This window comes from Hippopotamus amphibius, chromosome 3, assembly GCF_030028045.1.
Source record: "Hippopotamus amphibius kiboko isolate mHipAmp2 chromosome 3, mHipAmp2.hap2, whole genome shotgun sequence".
Taxonomy (NCBI): domain Eukaryota; kingdom Metazoa; phylum Chordata; class Mammalia; order Artiodactyla; family Hippopotamidae; genus Hippopotamus; species Hippopotamus amphibius.
In genome coordinates this window covers 174,901,316-174,925,448 of record NC_080188.1, presented here as the reverse complement: position 1 = coordinate 174,925,448, position 24,133 = coordinate 174,901,316, and the positions used below count along the sequence as shown (strand labels likewise).

Genomic DNA, 24,133 nt, shown 5'->3' with positions numbered 1-24,133 from the left:
TGTTTAGTTCAGAGCAGCGTGAGCCCTGGCTGAGTGTGTTGTCTGGGTGGCCTAGGAGGTGAGGTTCAGGGCTTGACCATGGCAGAATGGATGGGGAGGGCTGCATGGCAATGAAGGGGTGGGATGGGGAAGAGGCTTTTCTGGAAGACAGTCTGTCCTCCGTGGACAGTGTGAAAACCAACAGTTGTTTGCTACTTGGGTAGTTCCAGGACACCGTTTACGGACTGTGTCCTGGGGCTGAAGCCTGCTTTCAGTGTGTCAAGAAAGGGAGCTGACGTGGTAGCCAATGGCCTGTTACAGACTTTTGGGCCCCTGCCTTTCACGGCTTTCTCTTGCCCTCCCTGACCCCTGCTCTAGATCTTGCTGTACATGGCACTGCCTGGGTGACAGATGAGACCGAGAACTCCCTCGACGTGGAGTGGGAGAACCCTCTCACCGAGGTGGACTACTACAAGCTGCAGTATGGCCCCCTGACAGGGCAGGAGGTGGCCGAGGTCGCTGTGCCCAAGAGCAGTGACCCCAAGAGCCGATATGACATCACGGGTAAGAGCCAACACTGGGGATGTGAGGTGTTTGCCGTGGATGCTGAGGCGGGGACCGTGTGTGCCGAGGGCATCAGCCTCTGTAGCGCTCAAGGTCCTGGGCCTTGGGGATCACCTGCACCCTGACTCTGGGAACTCCCAGAGGCGAGCCCACTCGGGGGGCCTGAGGCCTCTGCTCCAGCATCCCAGGGCTGACTCCAGAATCTTGGAGCACTTGGGTAGCAGGTTACGCATCCGAAGTGTTCTCCCAAGTCAGCTAACCCTCTGGAAGCCCCCCTCTGTGTCTCAGGGTGGATTTAATGGTACACAGGCATTTCTTTTGGAAGACGTGTGGTGGCGGGGGAGGGGAGAGAGAGAGAGAGATTGAGAAATTGTTTAACTGAGGTTGGTTTGTTCGGCGCCACGTGTGGATGGAGTTGAGCTGGGCGGCCAGGGGTGGGAGGCTCTTTGTCCCAGGTGCCTGAGCTAACGCTGGGAGAGCCGGACATCAGATGGTGGCAGACGGAACGGGGCCACGCAGGGCTGGGTAATGTTTTGTGACACCGAAAGCTTGTACAGTTTTCAGGGCCCTCTTTAAGAAAAGTAATACACAAGCACGAATAGCAATTCCGCACGTGGCCTTGGAAGAGGCTGATGCAGGTGAGGGGCCCTGAGGCTCTTTGGCTGCACGAGGAGCCCTCCTCTGGGGCCTTGTGCTGCCCTCCCCTCCCTGAATTCTGTCTCGAGAGGTCATCCTGGGGTTCTCGATGTTTCGTGGGTGGCAAGTCGTGAGCGTACCTCATACATGCTGCTGTTTGCCTGCATTTTGCCACTGAGGTCTGAATATTTGTGCCCTGAGGGGCGGTCACTCCAGTTGCCACTCCAGAGAAATCACAACCGAAAATAAAGAAAAAAAAGGAAAAGAAGGGGCAAAGTAAAGCAAAGAAAAAAAAAAAAAAGAAAAGAAAGAGGGAAACTTAGGCTAATTATCACAATGGGAAGGAAAGAAACTTTTGAGGGAAAAGAATCTTTGGGAACAGGAGAACATTTGGGCTGTAAATACAAGCGGGAAATAAGTGCTCGGTGGTCCAAAGAAGGGACTGGAGCTCCGTCAACTTCCTCTCATTGAGTCTGGCCCGCCCTCCATGACCGACGAGCCCCTCAGTGATGCCTCGTATTCCGCTGGTCCCGCCCCTCTTCTGCTGCCTTAGGGAGGTTGTCGTCTGGAGGTGAGACGCATAGACCCCCCCCCCCCCAGGAGAAATCCCAGGAAGAACAGTGCTGGGGCGCGAGGGTCCGGAGCCTGTACTCACACCCAGCACGGGCTGCTTGTTTTCAGGTCTGCAGCCGGGCACGGAATATAAGATCACAGTCGTCCCCATGAGGGGAGACCTCGAGGGCAAGCCGATTCTCCTGAATGGCAGGACAGGTAAGGACCACGTGGAGGCACCACGGACGCATCTCGTGTTTGCATTCTGATATTTTCTTGGCTGACTCCTCTTTGGATAAAAGCTCTGGAGATCTGTGTGCAGAGACAGCCTGCCTCTTTGTATACTGACGTCTTTTGGGGGACAGGAGAGGGGAGGCAAGCTTCTCCTATTTCAGATTTTTCTTGCCGTTGAAAATCTCTGCCAGGATCTCGGAGTCAAGGGGAAAGGCCATTTCCGATACCTTTCTGGTTATTTTAATGACTTCAATCACTGGGTTATTTTCAAGGCATTTATTATCTTTGACCTAGGCACACAGCTCCATGTTACCCAAGACAGGTGATTTATAACTTTTTTTTTCTTGTCATTTCTGTGTTTTTTTCATGACAAACACAGTCAGGGAGTTTGCTTTAAAATGTCAAAAGATATTAAAGACTTTTGCATGGGAACAGCAATAGATTTAGCATCTGTGGACTGAGAAAATGTATAATGACAAACATTGCTATAAATCAGTAACATTTGGCGGTAAGTTTGTAATTTATTAATCAGAAAGGAATTTGAAATTATTGTAGTTATATATGCAAGATGTCATGTGTGATTTTTAGTTTTTAGACAGTGCTGGAGTCAGTATTGAATTGTGAGCCTCCTGCAATCACTCTGTGCTCCTGCCAAGTCAAGTTGGGAGGCGGTGATCTAGAACAGCAGTCCCCAACATTTTTGGCACCAGGGACAGGTTTCATGGAAGATAATTTTTCCACGGACAGCGGTGAGGGGGATGGTTCAGCAGGTGATGTGAGTGACGGGGAGCGGCCGATGAAGCTTCGCTTGCTTGCCTGCCACTCACCTCCTCCTGTGCTGCCCGGTTCCTAACAGGCCAAGAACCACGACTGGTCCACGGCCCAGGGGTTGGGGACCCCTGATCTAGAGCATGATGCCGCCAGGTGGAGGCTAATCCTTGGAGCCGGCAAAGAAGGGCTCTTTAAATTTTGAGACTTCCCTGAAAAGTTTCGTAGTTCTTTTCAGTTCAGCCCTGGCAGGAGCTGGTTGGGGTGGTGAGAACAAGGGTGAGATGGTGCAAGAATTGAATTTGCTATTTCAGCTGCCTAACAGATTGCATTTCTGGAGTGTGAAAGAGTTGGGTAATTATAGAGGATAAAATACACTTTAATTTTCAACCATACAATGTAGACTGTGCAGCCTGCCTGAATGGTGGACTAGTGAAGCACGTTGGTGAATTGGAAAATCGCAAGTCCTTCCTTGCTTCTAGTGGCTTTCTCTTTAGCTGTGAATTAATTGAGAGCTTACCATGTGCCAAGCATTATCCTAACTAAGCACTTCTCGTGAATTATCTCATTTAGTTCTCATCATAATCCAATGTGGTAGGTCCTATTATTATTTCCAAGTCACATATAAGACAACCGAGGCTTGGAGAAATTAAGCTCAAGGTTGCCCAGCCAGGAAATGACAGGGCTGGGATTAGAACCCAGGATGTCAACTTTGGTGGATGTAAAACTAAAATGCCACCTATTTTTATCTCCCTGTTCATTATTTCTGGTTAATTTTCACACTCTTTACTCCTTAACTAAAAAAAAAAAAAAAATTCTGTGACACCTCATGGTCTTTGGTTAACATAGATTCTTTTATCTTGGCCTCTGTGGGCCCCTCCAACCTGGACCATTGGTGTTCTCAAAACTTCCCAACAGGAAGCCTTCTGGCAGCTGGACTGTTCCTGGGGTGCGCTAACACAGAAAACTTATCTCTACCTCGTGGGTTTGTTCATGTTGTTACCCCGTCTAGAAAATTCTCCACTGTTATCTCTAGCTATCAATTAATTCAGTTCAACAAACATTAATTGCAGAGTACCACTGAGTCCCAGAGACACAGCCCCTTTAGATACTTCTAAGGATGATGAGCTCTGGTCCTTGCCCTTCAGGGGCTCACAGCAGTGATATCACTCATCCTTCCAGGGTCATCTCGGATGCTGGCTGCTCCACTGAGGCCTTCTAGGACCGTGTTAAATGGCAGCCATCTTTGCCCCTCAATTCCTAGAGCATTTAATTACATACAGCCTTGAATTGCTAGTTAACCTTTCAAGTATGTTACCCCAGCTAGCAGATGAACATTCAAGAAGTGTTTTTTTAAAATTAATTAATTAACGTATTTATTGGCAGTGTTGGGTCTTTGTTGCTATGAACAGGCTTTCTCTGGTTCTTGCGAGCAGGGGCTACTCTTATGTTACGGTGCACAGGCTTCTCATTGCGGTGGCTTCTCTTGTTGCAGAGCAAGGGCTCTAGGCCCACAGGCTTCAGTAATTGCGGCACACGGGCTCAAGTGTTGTGGCTCGAGGGCTGTAGAGCGCAGCCTAAGTAGTTGTGGTGCACGGGCTTAGTTGCTCCTCAGCATGTGGGATCTTCCCGGACCAGGGCTCCAACCCATGTCCCCTGCATTGGCAGGAGGATTCTTAACCACTGCGCCACCGGAGAAGTCCAAGAAATGTTTTTATTGTCAATTATATTCTAAAAGCAGGGTGGGATGTTTTATTGAATTGCAAATAAATTTGTGTCATGTGTCTTCCAACATGAAAAAAAAAGACACGATAATTTCTAAGGTCAGGAAACACTCCCAGAGCTGGCTAGACTGTTAATTAATGTAAGGGGAAAAAAGAAGAATCTCTCTTTTCTCCAGATGTTTTGCATCCCGTGAGATGGAAAAACACAGTGGAATGTAAGAATGGCGTCAGCATGAGCAGGGAGGAAATGGCACAGTTCAGGTATTTTCCATTTCGCGAGTCACTCAGTGGAACCGATACTACAAAAGGGGAAGGGTTGATTGGAAATCCTCACCCTGTTAACATACTCAAAGTGCACTGAAAGGCACTTCTAGAAAGGCAAGGCTTTAGAAACAGGTCAGCTTCCGGAGAAGCAAGCACTGGCCAGGCCAGTATCTCCCTGGAGAAATGTCCCCGAACTCCTCCATCAGACCCTCGCAGCCACTTCACATCAAATGATGAGAGAGGCAGGCTCCTAACTAAGAGGTGATGCGATCCCTCTACCCTTCGTTTCTCCATCTGTAAAATGAAAAGTTGGACTAAATAAGTTTCAAGTCCCTTCTCTTATTTTTTTATGATTATGATTTTTTAATAACATCTATAATTCATGCCTTTCCATGGTGAGTCTAAAACAAAGGACTGCTTGCTTTGTAATAATCTCACATGCTCCCATGCACAGCAGAGCATAGGGCCTAGCATATTCACTTGTTAACAATTTTCTCAGAACTTTTCCCCTGAGACTGGGCTATGAAATAGAAGTTTTGGCAACTCATTATCCTTTTCACTTTTTATTGCTTCCCTAACACAATGTTTCATTTGAAATGGCCCAGCCCCTAAAACATTCCTTCTCAAACTCCTTCTTGTTTAAAGATGAGCCCCTGTCAACATTTACAACTCCTGTCTTTCACAGCAACCCCACACGTCACCCAGTGGCCGAAAAATCATGAAGATCTCTAGCATTTGAGGACCCACTGTGTTCTAGGTACCGCCGGGCTTCGTAAACATTATCTTTGGTCCTTCTAATAGCACTGTAAGCATTATTATTCCCATTTTACAGATGAGAAAATGGAAGCCTACGAAGTTTAGGAGATTCAGAGTGAACTAGTGAATGGCATTTGAATTCAGGGTCGCTTTCCAGAAGCAAAGCTAGAGGGCAGCAGGAAGATGGGTTGATCTCTCTGAGTACATCCTCTAACAAATGGTGCCTTTTGCATTATTTTATTTTATTTATTCTGTTAAAATTAATTAATTAATTAATTAATTTATTGGCTGCATTGGGTCTTCGTTGCTTTGTGCGGGCTTTCTCTGTGGGGTAGGGGAGACTACTCCTCACTGCGGTGGCTTCTCTTGTTGCAGAGCACGGGCTCTAGGCGTGTGGACTTCAGTAGTTACGGCACATGGGCTTAATAGCTGTGGCTCACGGGCTTCGTTGCTCCATGGCATGTGGGAATCTTCCTGGAGCAGGCATCGAACCCGTGTCCCCTGCATTGGCAGGCAGATTCTTAACCACTGTGCCACCTCGGAAGTCCCTGAATAATTTTTTTGCCACCATGAAAAGCAGTAGAGGAGAACTGAGAAAGCACAGCTGCTATAGTCCACAGGCTCCTCTTCTGTGAACTCACCTTCAAACCTGTAGCATAGGCCCTGTCCCCCATCCCTGCCCCCATGTCCATACCCCCTGGCTCTGCCATTTTCCACCATGCCAACTGGGTGACTCACAAGTGGCTGTTGTGAGTGGAGAATGCTGTCCCTAATGCCTGTGGCTGTGGGTTGGAGTGTGGACCCATGCTGTTGCAAGTGCCAGCATAGACTGAGGACAGCCGTACCCTACCCAGCCCTTTGGTGGATCTTGTTATAAAGTGGAATAACCTTTCCTGATGTGCCTGAAGCTCCTCATTAGCCTTTTCTGTATCTCCAGTTTTATAAATTAGACCTCTTTAAAGTGGGCCTCACCTTTATTCTAACACACGCACTCAAAAGTGAATCTTACCTATCAAGCCTCATAAGTCTCATTTTTTTTTAAATTTTTAAATTTTTTATTTTTTATTTTTTTAAGCTCTTTATTGGAATATAATTGCTTTACACTCTTGTACCAGCTTTTGAAGTACACCAAAGTGAATCAGCCATATTTGGACATATATGCCCATATCCACTCCCTTCCGCGACTCCCTCCCACCCACCCTGTCCTGGCCCTGTAAAGCATCACCAGTCATCGAGTTGATCTCCCTATGTTATACAGCAAGTTTCCACTAGCTATCTGTCTTACACTTGGTAGTGTATCTATGTCTATGCTACTTTCTGACTGCATCCCAGCTTCCCCTTTGCACCCCCCCCCCAACCCCGTGTCCTCAAGTCCATTCTCAACATCTCCATCTTTATTCTTGCCCTGTCACTGGGTTCACCAGTACCATTGTTTTAGATTCCATATATGTGAGTTAGCATACGGTATTTGTTTTTCTCTTTCTGGCTTACTTTGCTCTGTATGACAGACTCTAGGTCTATCCACCTCATTACATATAGTTCAATTTCATTAATTTTTATTGGTGAGTAATATTCCATTGTCTATATGTGCCACATCTTCTTTATCCATTCATCTGTTGATGGGCATTTAGGTTGCTTCCATGTCCTGGCTATTGTAAATACTGCTGCAATGAACATTATGGTACATGTTTCTCTTTGGATTATGGTTTTCTCTGGGTATATGCCCAGGAGTGGAATTACTAGGTCGTATGGTAGTTCCATTTTTTGTTTTTTAAGGAACCTGCAAACTGTTTTCCATAGTGGCTGTACCAGCTTACATTCTCACCAACAGTGCAGGAGAGTTCCCTTTTCTCCACACCCTCTCCAACATTTGTTGTTTCTAGATTTTTTGGTGATGGCCATTCTGACTGGTGTGAGGTGATACCTCATTGTGGCTTTGACTTGCATTTCTCTGATGATTAGTGATGTTGAGCATCTTTTCATGTGTTTGTTGGCCATCTGTATGTCTTCTTTGGAGAAATGTCTATTTAGGTCTTCTGCCCATTTTTGCATTCAGTTTTTGCGTTTTTGGTGTTAAGCTGCATGAGCTGCTTATATATTTTGGAGTTGCTTCGTTGGCAAGTATTTTCTCCCATTCTGAGGGTTGTCTTCTTGTCTTGTTTATGGTTTATTTTACTGTGCAAAAGCTTTTGTTTCATTATGTATCATTTGTTTATTCTTGATTTTATTTCCATTATTCTAGGAGGTGTGTCAAAAAGGATCTTGCTTTGATGTATGTCATAGAGTGTTCTGCCTATGTTTTCCTCTAGGAGTTTTATAGTGTCTGGCCTTACATTTAGGTCTTGAATCCATTTTGAGTTTATTTTGTGTATGGTGTTAGGAAGTGTTCTAATTTCATTCTTTTATATGTAGCTGTCCAATGTTCCCAGCACCACTTATTGAAGAGGCTGTCTTTCTTCCATTGTATATTCGTGCCTCCTTTGTCAAAGATAAGGTGTCCATATGTGTGTGGGTTTACTTCTGGGTTCTCTATTCTGTTCCGTTGATCTTCCTTTCTGTTTTTGTGCCAATACCATCCTGTCTTGATCACTGTAGCCTTGTAGTATAGCCTGAAGTCAGGAAGCCTAATTCCACCAACTCTGTCTTTCCTTCTCAAGATTACTTGGCTATTCAGGGTCTTTTGCGTTTCCATACAAATCGTAAGATTTCTTGTTCTAGTTCTGTGAAAAATGCCATTGGTAATTTGATAGGAATTGCGTTGAATCTGTAAATTGCTTTGGGTAGGATAGTCATTTTCACAATATTGATTCTTCCAGTCCAAGAACATGGTATGTCCCTCCATCTGTTTGTATAGTCTTTCATTTCTTTCATCAGTGTCTTATAGTTTTCTGAGTACAGGTCTTTTGCCTCCTTAGGCAGGTTTATTCCTAGGTATTTTATTCTTTTTGTTGCAATGGTAAATGGGAGAGTTTCCTTAATTTCTCTTTCTGCTCTTTCGTTGTTAGTGTATAGGAATTGAAGAGATTTCTGTGCATTAATTTTGTATCCTGCTACTTTACTAAACTCATCAATTAGTGCTAGCAGTTTTCTGGTAGAATCTTTAGGGTTTTCTATGTTTAATGTCATGTCATCTGCAAAGAGTGACAATTTTACTTCTTCTTTTCCAATTTGGATTCCTTTTATTTCATTTTTTTCTCTGATTGCTGTGGCTAAAACTTCCAAAACTATGTTGAATAAAAATGGTGAGAGTGGACACCCTTGTCTTGTTCCTGTTCTTGGAGGGAATGCTTTCAGTTTTTCACCATTTAGAACAATGTTGGCTGTTGGTTTGTCATATATGGCTTTTATTATGTTGAGGTAATTTCTTTCTATGCCCATTTTCTGGAGAGTTTTTATCATAAACAGATGTTGAATTTTGTCAAAATCTTTGTCTGCATCTGTTGAGATTGTCATATGGTTTTTATCCTTCAACTTGTTAATATGATGTATCTCATTGATTGATTTGCGTATATTGAAGAATCCTTGCATCCCAGGGATAAACCCCACTTGATCATGGTGTATGATCTTTTTAATGTGCTGTTGGATTCTGTTAGCTAGTATTTTGTTGAGAATTTTTGCATCTATATTCATCTGTGATATTGGTCTGTAATTTTCTTTTTTTGTGATATCTTTGCCTGATTTTGGTATCAGGGTGATGGTGGCCTCCTAGAATGAGTTTGGGAGTGTTCCTCCTTCTGCTATATTTTGGAAGAGTCTGAGAAAGATAGGTGTTAGCTCTTCTCAAAATGTTTGGTAGAATTCACCTGTGAATCCATCTGGCCCTGGGCTTTTGTTTGTTGGGAGATTTTTAATCACAGTCTCAATTTCCGTACTTGTGATTGGTCTGTTCATATTTTCTATTTCTTCCTTGTTCAGTCTTGGAGAATTGTACTTTTCTAAGAATTGTTCCATTTCCTCCAGGTTATCCAATTTGTTGGCATAGAGTTGCTTGTAGTAGTCTCTCGTGATCTTTTGTATTTCTGCAGTGCCGGTTGTTACTTCTCCTTTTTCATTTCTAATTCTGTTGATTTGCGTCTTCTCCCTTTTTTTCCTGATGAGTCTGGCTAATGGTTTATCAATTTTGTTTATCTTCTCAAAGAACCAGCCTTTAGTTTTATTGATCTTTGCTATTGTTTCCTTCATTTCTTTTTCATTTATTTCTGATTTGATCTTTATGATTTCTTTCCTTCTGCTCACTTTGGGGTTTTTTTGTTCTTCTTTCTCTAGTTGTTTTCAGTGTAAGCTTAGGTTGTTTATTCGATATTTTTCTTGTTTCTAGAGGTAGGACTGTATAGCTATCAACTTCCCTCTTAGAACTGCTTTTGCTGAGTCTCATAGGTTTTGGGTTGTGTTTTCATTGTCATTTGTTTCTAGGTATTTTTTGATTTCCTCTTTGATTTCTTCAGTGATTTCTTGGTTGTTTAATAGAGTATTGTTTAGTTTCCATGTGTTTGTATTTTTTACAGTTTTTTTCAGGTGATTGATAGTAAGTCTCATTTTACATCTCCCTAACCTCAAATGGCCCTGAGAAAGGCCCGCCAGGGCTGCCAGTGTCCAGCAGGTGGGAAGTTGCAGCCCAAGGAGGAAGTTGGGGCCAGGGCAGGAAGGCCAGTCTCCCCGTGGAGGCTGCTGCTGTGACTCATCTAGGATTTGGCCAGCTGCTGCAGCTCCTGAAAGGCTTTGTTCCATGGAAAAAACTGTTTATGATCCCCACATTCCTTCTTGGCAGAGAGGGCGGTTTTCGTCCTGCTAAGCTGGCTTCTTCCAATGATGTGGTGTATTGTGGGGGGTCCTATCACTGAGGCTTTCCTCCTACATCTGTATCTTGGCATCTGATTCCCATCCTGAAATTTATCAAGAAGAAGAGCAGCTCTTTGAAGAGGCTCCTAACGACTTAAGTTCTTGTTGTTGTTGTTGTTAGGGAATTGAGAGAAGAGGGGCAGGGAGCCTTGAGTTCCAGGCTGGCCCAGCCTCTCACTGGCTTTCTGAGTTTGGAGAAGTCACATCTCCTCTCTGGGCTAGGTCTCTGTATCCTGGACATGGTATGATTCTATTTTTCCTTCCTACCTTCTCACTCTTCATAGCCAAGATGCCTTTTCCTGGTTCTTCTCTATTCCTGGGGGTTCTGGGACTGTTGGGTGGCTGGGGAAGGAGCTTCAGGGCTGTGTGTCAGAGATCTATACTTTCCTGAATTGGTTCCCGTAATCACTGCTGGCAGCTTAGCCCTGTTCAGCCTGAGGGGATGGGCGTAGTCTACCAAGTCTCTTTAGGACTGGCCTCAATCCACAGAAACTGATGGAAAGACAACTTTCAGTTTCTTCTTTGAGGGTCATTCTCTCATCTTTCAGGTCTCTGCCTTTCCAGATATTAGAGTATTATAGTGGCTGCCACAGAGCTAAATTGTTGTATCATTCCCAGAGGTGGCCCCTCATCTCATGTTGACTCCTTATGTGCTTTTTATCTCTAAGAAAAGATGTGCTACATAAGCTCACTTTTTGCAAATAACCTATAAAACTATAATGTATCTAAAAAACCAACTGCCATTGATTGACCACATACTATGTAGCAGGTGCTTTTCAGACATTACTCTATCAAGCCTCATAATGATAACATAAGGATTCCTCCATCCACCCATGGAGGTTACTGCTTCCTCCATCCACTCATGTGGATGTGATGGATCTTGAGAGGACTGTACACACTGGCAGCCCTGACCCTCTGGGCCTCTGCTGAGGGTCCTGGCAGCCGTGGTGGCAAGCACGGATCTGGGGCAGGGTGAAGTGGTGGGAGGCACTTCTGGGATCATGGCTTGTACAGATGTGGGAGAGGATGAGGGCCAGGGACTTCAAGAGGCAGTACTATCTGGGTGTTCTCCATCCTCACTTTTCGAGTCGAAATGTCCCCAGTCCCAATTCAGCACTAATTTCCCCCGATTGACATATCACCATTGGAGGCTCTCTTCATTCCCTGCCTGTCATGTGCGAAATTATGCTATGCACAGAAGGGGGCAGCAGGGTAAGGAGGGAGTCCTCTCCCTTGCTGTGCACACGTTCTCCTGAGCATCCTCTTAGAGCGTGCTCGAGCCTCCAGAGGCCCAGGACATGGCCCTGTTGGTGTCTGTGTTCTGACTGCACTGCCCTTTCATCCCAAGAGGCCCACTTTGCCAAGTGGGTGTGGGGTATGCCCCAGTCCCTGTCTCCTAGAGGCGATAGTCTGGGACCATTTCCTCTTTCTAGTTGCCACGCCTAGTTCTAATCCACTAGTGCTGCTGGATTTCAGGTTGCAAGAAATTTTCAGATCACACTTTATTTTGTTTGTAATTTATTACTGTTATTCTTAGCCGTAGTAGTAGTTCCACAAGAAGAGGCTGATGGTATTGCCGTTTAGCCTATAGTGGTATAAAGTGAAAACGTGTAGTCTTTGGTAGGTAGGACTGGATTCAAATCTTGGCACTACCAGTTAATATGTCCAAAAGCAAACCCTTGATGCCATTCCTCTCCCCAGCCTCTACCACGAATCCTGCCCTCCCTCAGATCTCCGCATTTCTGTAAATGGTCACCTCTTTCCGCAAATTGCTCGAGACCCAAACCAATACGTCATTATAGCACACATCAGATTCATAAGCAGATTCTGGCAGCTCTGTCTTTGAAATCTCCCCAATCTACTTTCATCTGCCACAGTTGTCCACATTCCTGTCCTCTCACACATAAACTGGTGTAGCAGCCTCCTAGGTGACCACTACGCTTGACCTGCAACAGTCAGTACTCTCTCCAGCAGCCAGAGATGTCCTTTTATAACACGAGTCAGATCATGCCATTCTTCGGGAAAACCCCCCAGAAGCTTCTCATCTCATTCAGTGTAAAAGCCAAGTTGTTACAATGACTTTCAAAGGTGTCCACTTGCCCTCTCACCTCACTGGCCTCGCCTCTAGCCACTGGAGCCCCTCACTTACTCTGTCCAGACGCACTGGCCTCCTGCTGTTCCTGGAACATGTGGAGCAGCGCCTTTGAACTTGCTGCTCCCTCTGCCTGGAATGTGGTTCCTCAGATTGCACGTGGCCCCACTGCCTCATTTCATTTCGGTCTTTGCTCAAATGTTACCGTCTCACTGACCTTCCTTCAAAAATCACAAACATCTTTTGTTCCTCATTTTCTAATTCCTTTACCTTGCCCTGTTGGGCTTCCTAGATTATACTATCCCCACTTGTTTATTGTCTGGCTCTGCCAGGAGAACGTAAGCTCCCTGGTAGAGCATCTTTATTCTCTTCATTGCTTACATTAGTTTCCTGAGGCTGCTGTAACCAAGTACCAAAAACTGGGTGGCTTAAAACAGAAATTGAGTGTCTTGCAGTTATGGAGGCGAGAAGTTTAAAATCAAGGTGTCAGCAGGACCACCCTCTCTCTGACAGCTCAAGGGGAGAATCCTTCCTTGTCTCTTCCAACCTCTGGTGTTTGTTGGCAATCCTTGCATTCTTTGACTTGTAGATGAAGCACTGCACTCACATGGCTGTCTTCTCCCTGTGTGTCTTTATTTTGTCTTCCCTTTGTATGTGTCTGTCTCTGTGTCCAAATTTCCCCCTTTTATAAGGACAGCAATCATATTGGATCAGGCCTACCCTAATGACCTCATTTTAACCGGATTATCTCTAGAAAGACCCTATTTCTAAATGAGGTCACATTTTCAGGTGCTGGGGGTTATTTTTTTGGTGGTGGGGGGGGACACAATTTAACTTATAACATCGCTGAGTCCCCAGCTCCAAATAGGCACTCAATGATTGTTTAAAGAATAAGTCAGGGACTACCATTTACTATCTGTGTGACCTTAGGCAAATTATCTCATCTTTCTGAGTCTTGCATATAATTAGCAGTCTAAAAATGGTAACCGTTATTAATTTTTCAAACTAGTGCATGGAGAATCTGATAAATGCCTTATGCTGTTACTATGAGGTCTGATAAAGTAATGTATGAAAGGTACATGGCACTTAATATGTGGTCAATAAATGGCAGTTGATTTATTAAATAAAATATGCACTGTCTCTGATGGAACATATTTCATTTCCTTGCACGCAAATAGAACACCACCACTGTGCTTGGAAAAGATGCATTGTAGCTAATGTGAAAGAATGTTGCTATGTAAAGTTGTAACTTCTCTGCTGGAAAACCCTTGGCCAAGAGAACTAGAGCACAGTGGGGAAGAAGGAAAATGCTTAGATTTCTGAGAGTAAGAGACTTTTTGTGTGTCTTTACCCAAAAAAGATACCATCTATGTGTAAGGAGGGGTCTCAGGGCAAAGCATCTTTACCAGTGACCTTGATGAGTGCACTCAGATGGCTTACTTATTAAGTTTGCAAATGGTAAGAAGCTGGAAAGGAAAGCGGGCATGTTGGACGAGAGACTAAATTATAAATGGAATCTGTAAGATAAAATATAATGAGGATAAATGATGGGTCCAGGACATGTATCATATGCAAAAAATGGGGAAGATGTGGCTTAATGTGAAAGTTCTCTACCTTTGATGTACATCAGAATCACCTGTGGAGTTTTGGTTATTTGTTTTGAAAATAGAGATGTCAGGGCGTCTCAGACCTTCTGAAGTAGGCCCTCTGGTGGTGGTACTTAGTAGGTGTCCAGCTCTGACAGGATGAGAACCCCTGGGGTAACTGGGAAAAGTATGAAATAACTTAGGGATGTTCTGAGGCTGTGGGCTGAGGCTGTGTTATTGGGGGGTAAAGTGACTGGGACATGGAGGGCATTTTGTTCTGGGTTGGTCCTTCTAGAATTAATGTCTGCATGAGCAGGGACTTCTGTTTTGTTAATTGGTGATTCCTGAGCACCATTACATGGCCGTGGCATGGGATGGATGCTCAATGAATTGTTTAATGAGTGAACTGAGTTTGGGGAATTTCTCTCTGAAAAGGGAAAGACAAGAGCATGTTTAGATATAAGTGCCATGTCTAGAAACTGTAAGATGGAAGTTGGGAAGTTGATAATATATGTTTGTAATATCATATAGTATAATATAATATAATATAATATAATATAATATAATTGTTTTTATAAGTTGAAAGTTGGGAAGTTGATAATGTAAGTTTATAATATATGTTATAATAGTTTTTAACTTATAAGTGCATACATTAGGAGAGCTGTTTTGATTAGAGGAGAATTAGGAAGGAGAATGAGAACTATTCTTGAATACTTGCTGGCTGGTTCCCAGGAAGAGGAATTAGGTGTATTCTCTATGCTCACCGAGGGTAGACATACTTGAAGGAGTTATACTTCAAGTGGCCATACTTGGAGGAGTTTCTCTAATGTTCTCAGTGATCTGAAAACGGCAGTCCATCAGGAAGACCTTTCTCAGCTTATGATTCAAGCAGAGGCCAGTGGTCCACATGTCACAGATGATGGAGTGGGCCCTTGCTTTGCATAGACTATGGGACCGGGTCACCCAGATGAACTTGGTCTTGAAACATTTGTGATCTTGACAAGCCAGATGCCTTCTCTAATTTTTCTTTCTCGTATATTTTACGAAGAAATTGATAGTCCAACCAATGTGGTTACTGATCGAGTGACAGAAGACACAGCAGTGGTCTCCTGGGACCCAGTCCGGGCTGTCATTGATAAGTACATGGTGCGCTACATCTCTGCTGACGGGGAGACCAAGGACACAGCAGTGCACAAGGAGCAGAACAGCACTGTCCTGAGGGGCCTGATGCCGGGAGAGGCGTATGACGTCTACGTGTGGGCTGAGAGGGGCAACCAGGAGAGCAAGAAGGCCGACACCAAGGCCCTCACAGGTAACAGAAGGATGGGAGTCTTTTCTCATTCTTACTCTCTCCCATCTCCAAATAAACAGGTTTCCTCATGGCAGGGAGAAGGTTGATTTTTGAATCGGGAGGTCCATTCCTACCTACCATCAGCTCTTTTGTTTCCAGGTGTAGGGGAGGGGGTTGCAAAAGCAATTTCAAGTTTCGTAATTATGAATTTTTCTTTTTTAACTTCCAGCAAAAGAGACCATCCTTTTTATTTGATACAGAGGGTCATGCTTGTTTGGGTTAGAATTCCATATGCAACTCGCTTGGAATAGAGGAACACTTTCTAATTTTCATTTTTTGGACATTAAAACTCAAAACATTTGGCTGACAGTGAGTTTGAATGCTTATCTCAGTTTGCAGTGGCTGTACAGGCACTTTGCATATCATCTGGAGCTCCCTTTCAGACCATGGAAATTGTTTACCTCCTGAGTCGACATTTACCAAATGTACTGATTCTGACTTTAAGCTTTCAGAAACTGTAAGGGCTCCCTTCCTCCATCCAGTTGTTCTGCTTGGCTGAGGCCCTGCAGGTGCCCTGAGGCTGCATGGGGGTGTATCCCAGACATTCCTTCTGCTTAATCCTCCTCTGGCGCTGATTAGGCTTCACTGAGTTCAGAGAAGCCTCATCCTGGAGTCCACTTGAGGTTCCAAACATTTGACAGGAGTCATAGAAAAGGATTCACTTATTGATTGGCTTTTTTTTTTTTCTTTAAGGAACTAACCATTTTACTTATTTATTTTTTTGGCCACACCACGGGGCATGCGGGATCTCTCCTGGCAGGGATAGAACCTGTGCCGCCTGCGGTGGAAGCTGAGTCTTAACCACTGGACCACCAGGGAAGTCCCTTGATTGGCCTTTGTTTTGGACACTTAGTGTAGAGACTCTCAGAGAAGCTAATAATTAGTTAGGAAAGTGGTTTCAGAAGCTTGACTGTCCAAGTTTTAATCACAGCTCTATCATTTACTAGCTGATTGATTTGGAGCAAATTACTTCACCTCTGTTCCTCAGATTCTTTTTTGGGGGGTGGGTACAGTGTGCTTTATTGATGGTACATGATATGATAGGGCTCCCTAAACCCCTCCCCTTCTTCAGGGGGTCTGGGATGGAAATTGTGTGGCAGTCAGGAGATTCTCAGTGTGTTGGAGGATTGAGTTGGGGCAAGGACTCCCCAGCAACTGAGTCTTTCTCAGATTCCTGTCTGTAAAATGGGGCATATGAATGTCTACATTATTAGGTTAGTGTGAGGGTTACATGAGTTAATTCATGGAAGTGCTACATAAATTCAAGAGAGTGCTACATAAATGATAGTTATGCTTATTTCTTAACTTCTTGAAGTTCTGGAGGCTGAAAAGTCCTATGATCTGGGTGCCAGTTGATTCATTTACTGGTGAGAGCTCCCTCCTTGATTTGTAGATGACCACCTTCTTCCTTACATGGCGAAGAGAGGAGGCTGTGGTCTCCTCTTCTTCTTAGGAAGGCACTAATCCCATCACAGGTGCCCCACCCTCATGACCTCATCTTAACCTAATTACTTCCCAAAGGTCCCAGCTCCAAATACCAAGTTGACAGTAAGGATGGTGAGATCTAGATTTGTTTAAAGTTGAGGTCAAAAAACTTTCTGTAAAAGGCCAGATAGTAAATATTTTTAGCTTCAGGGACCATACAGTCTCTGTTGCAACTTCTCAACTCTGCCACTGAAATGAGAAAACAGCCGTAGACAGTATGGAAATGAGCTGCCATGACTGTGTCCCAATAAAACTTGATTTATAAAAATAGGCAGTGGGTCATATTTGGTCCATGGGCTCTAGATTACCAGCTCCTGGTTTATAGTTCACATGGCCATCCATTTGCTAGGATTTTGAGTGTCGTGAAAAGAAAGAGCATATGGGTCAGCCTTTTTAAGACAGTGGAAGTTGGAACAGAGAAGAGGCTTCCCCTCTCACAGGTGGGGGTGGTGTGAGTAAGCACCCTAGATCACGGGGAAGTGCTGGGGTGTGGTATTGCCGGGGGTGTCAGGCATGGAGCTAGGCTCTGGGGGTACAAAGGTAAAAGACACAATTTGTGCTCCTATGACGTTCACAATCCTCTGGGTAGAGAAGACAAGTGAAAAAGACAAAGTGCAGCGAGTTATGTTCTAGGGCAAACAAATAACCATGAAACTATGGGAATCTGAAAAAAGATGAGGGTGGGAGGGGTCATGGCAGCCTATAGGAGGAGGTGACACCTGAACGGAATCTAGAGGGATGGGCGGCTGTTAGCAGTGGGAGCAGCATGTGCAGAGATCTAAGGTGTGGGAATATGACAGGTTGGTTTTCTATCACGTCTTAATATGCACTTATGTTAATAACGTCATCTTTAGTGGTGTGTATGGTGGGTGGATCTGTGAGAGGCACGGCGTAGGGAAAGATGAGGCTGGGGCATTGAAGCCACCTCAGGATCCCAGGGTAAATTGTTTGTCCTTTCACATCAGCTGTCTGTGGTGCATTCTGAGCTGCTGTGCTCCTTCTGGCAAGTTCTCCCTTGGCTACGTATCCCAGCAAGCTGGCAAGTGATGGTTCGCAGGTTTGAAATGCAGCTGCTCTCACAGAAAGCCCAGTCTTTTAAGGAGGTGGTTTTTGAAATAGGATAATAAAGGCATGCTAGTCATTGCATCCAATTCCTTGGATTTTTGACTTTTTAAGGGTTTATATTTTTGAGGAGAAAGTGATATTCCATACCTCAAGTGACATTCGTAGTAACAAAGAGCTCATATTTAAGCATTTACTATGCAATATCTCATTTACTTTTCACCATAACCAAGAGGTAGGTACTGATATTTCCTCCTTTGAAGAGGTGAGAAGACCAAGACTTGAGTTACACAGTTTGTGCAAAGTTAGCAACCAGGAAAGAGTGGAGCCCAGGTTTCAACCCAGTTTAACTGCATAGAAACCCAGACAGATTCTACAAGTAGGATTATTTTTTATCAGCCTAGATCTCAAATACCTTCACTTTAAAATTTTCTCAGTTCTCTGGCCTCAGACATAATGTTTTATATGGAAAGAACTGACAGCTGCTACTTCCGGGATATTTTTCTTCCAAAAGAAAATATTAGAGCTAATGCAAAGATTTATTGAAGTATAATTGCTTTCAGGTACAAGCAGTCAGGAGCTAAAGGAGTGTATTACATAAATCCAGTGTAAAGGAGAAATCTGTTTATGAATTCTTTTTATCCAAAGGCAACTTGTGGAAAAAGTTTATAGAGTTGAGACTGAACATTGGCTTTGTCGGAAAACTCTACTTCTCATTAAATGCAAATAGCTCATTCTTGGAAATTTCAGACCACATGCTTAATTAAAGCCTGAAGTTATCCCAACCATTGGCATATGACAGACTCTGAAATTTGTTGAGGTCATCATTTTGGTTGTTTGTGTACTGGCTTTTCATGAGTTATAGAGTTGGCAAATGGTACACTCTTTCATCTCTCTTAAAGAAATTGACAGCCCCCAAAACCTGGTAATCGACCGGGTGACGGAGAACACAGCCACCGTCTCCTGGGATCCAGTGCAGGCCGTGATCGACAGGTACATGGTGCGCTACACCTCTGCTGATGGAGACACCAGGGAGGTCCCGGTGGGGCAGGAGCAGAGCAGCACCGTCCTGACGGGCCTGAGGCCGGGCGTGGAGTACACGGTCCACGTGTGGGCCCAGAAGGGGGACCGGGAGAGCAGGAAGGCTGACACCAAGGCCCCGACAGGTAATAAGAGAAAGATGGTTAATTAGAATTGAATCTTGAGGGTGTGCATTTGGCTGTGCATGGTACCCAAAGATATGGCTTGTGTTGAGAGACTTTGTAAAGAAAATCTTAAAGATCAAAGAAGACAGTGAGTTCTACTGGTGATCTCAAGTGCTGCTCTTCCCTGACCATGACAGCTGCTCATGGAACCACTCAACCAACTAGAACAGGGGTCCCCAACTCCTGTTAGGAACCAGGCTGCACAGCAGGAGGTGCGCGGCAGGTGAGCTAGTGAAGCTTCGTCTGCTGTTCCCCATTGCTCGCGTTACCACCTGAACCATTGCTCCCGTTTTTGCCTGAACCATCCTCTCCCCTGGCCCCCCCGCCATGGAAAAATTGTCTTCCACAAAACTGGTCCCTGGTGCCAAAAAGGTTGCGGACCATTCAACTAGAAGACAGAGGTAAAGTTGTGCAGTAGCCATGTTTCAGCAGACTCAGCAAAGACGTTGATAGGATCTGGGCGTTGCCATGCCTGTGATAATACTTTTAGAATGCCGGCTTGGGAAGTAGCCCCTGATAAAATAATAAATGAGATACCCTGAAGTCATGACAGATGTTTAACTGATTGTTTTGATGTGCGGTGATGTTGCTAAGAAGACATTGTTCCTCCCACACTTTGGGAGCTGAGAGCCAAGAAGCAATGTCAAGTTTATAATGAGCAGTCCTTTGACACGGAGAACCAGGTGTTTCTTTCTGCCTCGACTTCCACCAGGAATTCGGATGGGAATATCATTGCCTTGTGCTAAGAGGGCTCTAGGAGATAAAAGTCTTGTTGATGGGGTGAGGGGTATCTCTTACATGACTTCAAAGCTGAGGGTTTCACAAACGTTTTCTTAAAGAAATTGACAGCCCCCAAAACCTGGTAACCGACCAGGTGACAGAGGACACAGTCACCATCTCCTGGGACCCAGTGCAGGCCGTGATTGACAAGTACATAGTGAGCTACACCTCTGCTGATGGAGACACCAGGGAGGTCCCGGTGGGGCAGGAGCAGAGCAGCACCGTCCTGACGGGCCTGAGGCCGGGCGTGGAGTACACGGTCCACGTGTGGGCCCAGAAGGGGGACCGGGAGAGCAGGAAGGCTGACACCAAGGCCCCAACAGGTAATGGAACATGCATCATCACTGTGTCACTGCTAAGCTAATGTCTGTGTAGGCTGATTTTCCTTCTCTAACCTTGGCTGAAAGGAAGGCTTAAGGATGAGCAGGCCAGTATCCTTGCATAGTAAATTGTGTACCCCTTTCTTCCATGGAATGGCTTCTCTTAGAATGCATAGCTTGTCCTGTTTGGTTCAAGACCAAAGTTTGGTCTTTAACCCTGGACATTACTGCTCCTTGTCCTTTGTTCTTTGCCTGTGCACCTGCTTTGTTATTAACACCTCCAGGCTTCAAGCACTGTCCTTGCAGAGCGCTGACTGCACTTTCTGACCCATTTATGTTTGGTACAGCTGGCAGTGAGAGAGGTAAGAGGTCAGGAGGCAGGAGAGGTGAGGAGTCTTGCTTGAGTAGAATAGTCACAGCTGGCTGGGGTCCGTCGTGAGGCCTGACAAGGGGTAAAACTAACTTTTCCTTCATACAGCACTTCCTTGAGTTCTTCAGACAAATCATCTGTCCTCTTTCACTCTGATCCTTCAGTGTGGGGATCCGGTGGACACATGCATCTCTCCTCCTGGTTTCCTTCTCCCTTTCCTCTGCCCACACATCTGGGGGTGCCCTCCAGGGCCCTTCTGGTGGGGTCACCTCGCCCCTCTGGGTGATCCTCTTGGACAGCTTCCAACACAATCCCAGGTGGGCTCTCCTTTCCTTGGCCCACATCTGGTCCATGGGGAGCACACATGCATGTCTTGTCCATGCACCCAGATGTACGGGCCCTTTGCAATGCTGCAGCCTCTCGTTGCTCGGTAGCAGCACAAACCAGCCATTTTCTCACCTCTCAGATATTTTAGGCACATGGCAGCCACCAGCCCACGGTGCTCCCCACGCTTTGGGCAGGGTTTCTCCACCTTGGCACTGTTGGTAACTCTTTGTTGCTGGGGTCTGTCTGGTGCCCTGTACGATGTGTAGCAGCATCCCTGACCTTTACCCACTTGATGCCAGGAGCCTCCGCAACCCACACTGAACTGAGACAACCGAGAATGTCCCCAGACATTGCTGATCACCCCTGGTTGAGAAGTTTTGCTCCAGAGTGTACCTAAGCAGTTCTGTAAGGGATCTCATTGCAACTGTTTATTCGAGGCTTGGCTCTCACCCATGAGACTCACAGTGCAACTCTCTCCAAAGGAATCCACTCTTTTCAGTCCCACCTCTTTGTACTCACCAACCTCTTTCATAGTCTGTAGATGGTTGGTCCGTCAAGGGCCACAAAAGTGTTGGTCTCGCCTTGGATGTGGATCCTCAGGTTGGAATGTAGATAGCAGTTTTCTCGGGGTTGCACCTAAAGCAAGATAAGAATAGTCCCACTTGAACATAGCATTACACACACATGATAGGACCTTAGGATAATGGCTTTTGCAACGAACTAGCGGCATATCTCAAAAATCTTGTGAGTTTATTTCCAGACCACTGCAATAAAGTGAAAGTCCCAATATAGAAAGTCATATGAATGTTTTGTTTCCCAGTGCATATAAAAGTTACAGTTACACTGTACTGTACTCTATGAAGTGTACAAGAGAATTATGTTTAAAAATGCATATACGTTAATCTAAAAATATTTTATTGCTAAAAATGCTAATCATCATGTAAGCCTTCAGTGAATTGTAGTGACATCGAAGATCACAGATCATAGATCACCATAACAAATGTAATAGTACTGAAAATGTTAGAAATACTATGAGAATTACCAAAATGTGACCGAGAGACACAAAGCAAGCAAATGCTGTTGGCAAATGCATAATTGCATCAATAGACCTGCTGGATGCAGTGCTGTCACATACCTTCCATTTGTAAAAAGTTCAATATCTATGATGCACCTATAGAGAAGCACAATAAAACGAGGCACGCCTGTATCTGGAACAAAGATGTGCTGTTATTTTCCTGGTGAACACATTTTTTGAATACCTTCTCTGTGTATAGTATAGAGGAACATAATCTTGTACATTCATAATATATCAACAAGCTAATATCATTTAAACTACCTTATGGTCATTGGACATCCACTCTCTGCTGGGAGATGTCATAAGAGGCATGTTATTAACTCATGTAATACCCAGCTCTGCAGGGTACACACTAACATTATCTCCCTCGGCTTTTTTTCCTATAAACACTGTGAGACTTGAATATTTTCAAGGCCCCTTTCTACATGACATTTTCTATGTATGATAACTATTAAGAAACTCATTTTACAAATGTGGAGAAGTGCAGTGACTTGCCCAAGGTCCCAAAACAAGTTAATAATTTGTGGAATTAGATGCACGCGTGGAACATTAGTGCTCGGGGGAGCCTTAGTGTCCATCCAACCTGAGACCTAGGTCTACCGTTTGGGAAACTGAGGCCCAGCCAGAGGCAGCTGGGGTGTCAGGGCCACAGGTCTTCTGACTTGGGCCTCCTGCTTGTTCTGCTGTCCTGTGCTGCCTCCTTGAAATTCCACAAGTCTACATCCCTGAAACAACTGAGAATGGACATATGAGATAGGAAAATTACAAGAACAGGAAGCTGCCTCACCCCAAGCAACTTGGCCACAAGGTCTCACTCTATTAGTAGTTTTTACTGATCATTATTTGCCTTGCAGACATTGACAGCCCCAAAAACCTGGTGACCGACCGCGTGACAGAGAACACGGCCACCATTTCCTGGGACCCGGTGCAGGCCGTGATCGACAGGTACATGGTGCGCTACACCTCTGCTGATGGAGACACCAGGGAGGTCCCGGTGGGGCAGGAGCAGAGCAGCACCGTCCTGACGGGCCTGAGGCCGGGCGTGGAGTACACGGTCCACGTGTGGGCCCAGAAGGGGGACCAGGAGAGCAGGAAGGCTGACACCAAGGCCCCAACAGGTAATGGAACATGCATCATCACTGTGTCACTGCTAAGCTAATGTCTGTCTAGGTTGGTTTTCCTTCTCTAACCTTAGCTAGAAGAGGCTCAAGGATGAGCAGGCCAGTATCCTTGCATAGTAAATTGTGTACCCCTTTCTTCCATGGAATGGCTTCTCTTAGAATGCATAGCTTGTCCTGTTTGGTTCAAGACCAAAGTTTGGTCTTTAACCCTGGACATTACTGCTCCTTGTCCTTTGTTCTTTGCCTGTGCACCTGCTTTGTTATTAACACCTCCAGGCTTCAAGCACTGTCCTTGCAGAGCGCTGACTGCACTTTCTGACCCATTTATGTTTGGTACAGCTGGCAGTGAGAGAGGTAAGAGGTCAGGAGGCAGGAGAGGTGAGGAGTCTTGCTTGAGTAGAATAGTCACAGCTGGCTGGGGTCCGTCGTGAGGCCTGACAAGGGGTAAAACTAACTTTTCCTTCATACAGCACTTCCTTGAGTTCTTCAGACAAATCATCTGTCCTCTTTCACTCTGATCCTTCAGTGTGGGGATCCGGTGGACACATGCATCTCTCCTCCTGGTTTCCTTCTCCCTTTCCTCTGCCCACACATCTGGGGGTGCCCTCCAGGGCCCTTCTGGTGGGGTCACCTCGCCCCTCTGGGTGATCCTCTTGGACAGCTTCCAACACAATCCCAGGTGGGCTCTCCTTTCCTTGGCCCACATCTGGTCCATGGGGAGCACACATGCATGTCTTGTCCATGCACCCAGATGTACGGGCCCTTTGCAATGCTGCAGCCTCTCGTTGCTCGGTAGCAGCACAAACCAGCCATTTTCTCACCTCTCAGATATTTTAGGCACATGGCAGCCACCAGCCCACGGTGCTCCCCATGCTTTGGGCAGGGTTTCTCCACCTTGGCACTGTTGGTAACTCTTTGTTGCTGGGGTCCGTCTGGTGCCCTGTACGATGTGTAGCAGCATCCCTGACCTTTACCCACTTGATGCCAGGAGCCTCCGCAACCCACACTGAACTGAGACAACCGAGAATGTCCCCAGACATTGC

At 45.3% G+C, this 24,133-nt stretch overlaps 1 protein-coding gene across 2 annotated transcripts in view; it reads left to right on the top strand.

Moving 5' to 3' along the window:
- The window catches only part of TNN (tenascin N), a 67,716-nt gene that overhangs the window by 6,582 nt on the left and 37,001 nt on the right, over positions 1–24,133 (top strand). For both annotated transcript variants that reach the window (XM_057728984.1, XM_057728985.1), the window contains exons 4-8: positions 358–543; positions 1,861–1,950; positions 15,043–15,306; positions 18,795–19,058; positions 22,824–23,087. In XM_057728984.1, the coding sequence (XP_057584967.1) occupies positions 358–543; positions 1,861–1,950; positions 15,043–15,306; positions 18,795–19,058; positions 22,824–23,087 (1,068 nt within the window). The remainder of the gene's footprint in view (positions 1–357; positions 544–1,860; positions 1,951–15,042; positions 15,307–18,794; positions 19,059–22,823; positions 23,088–24,133) is intronic.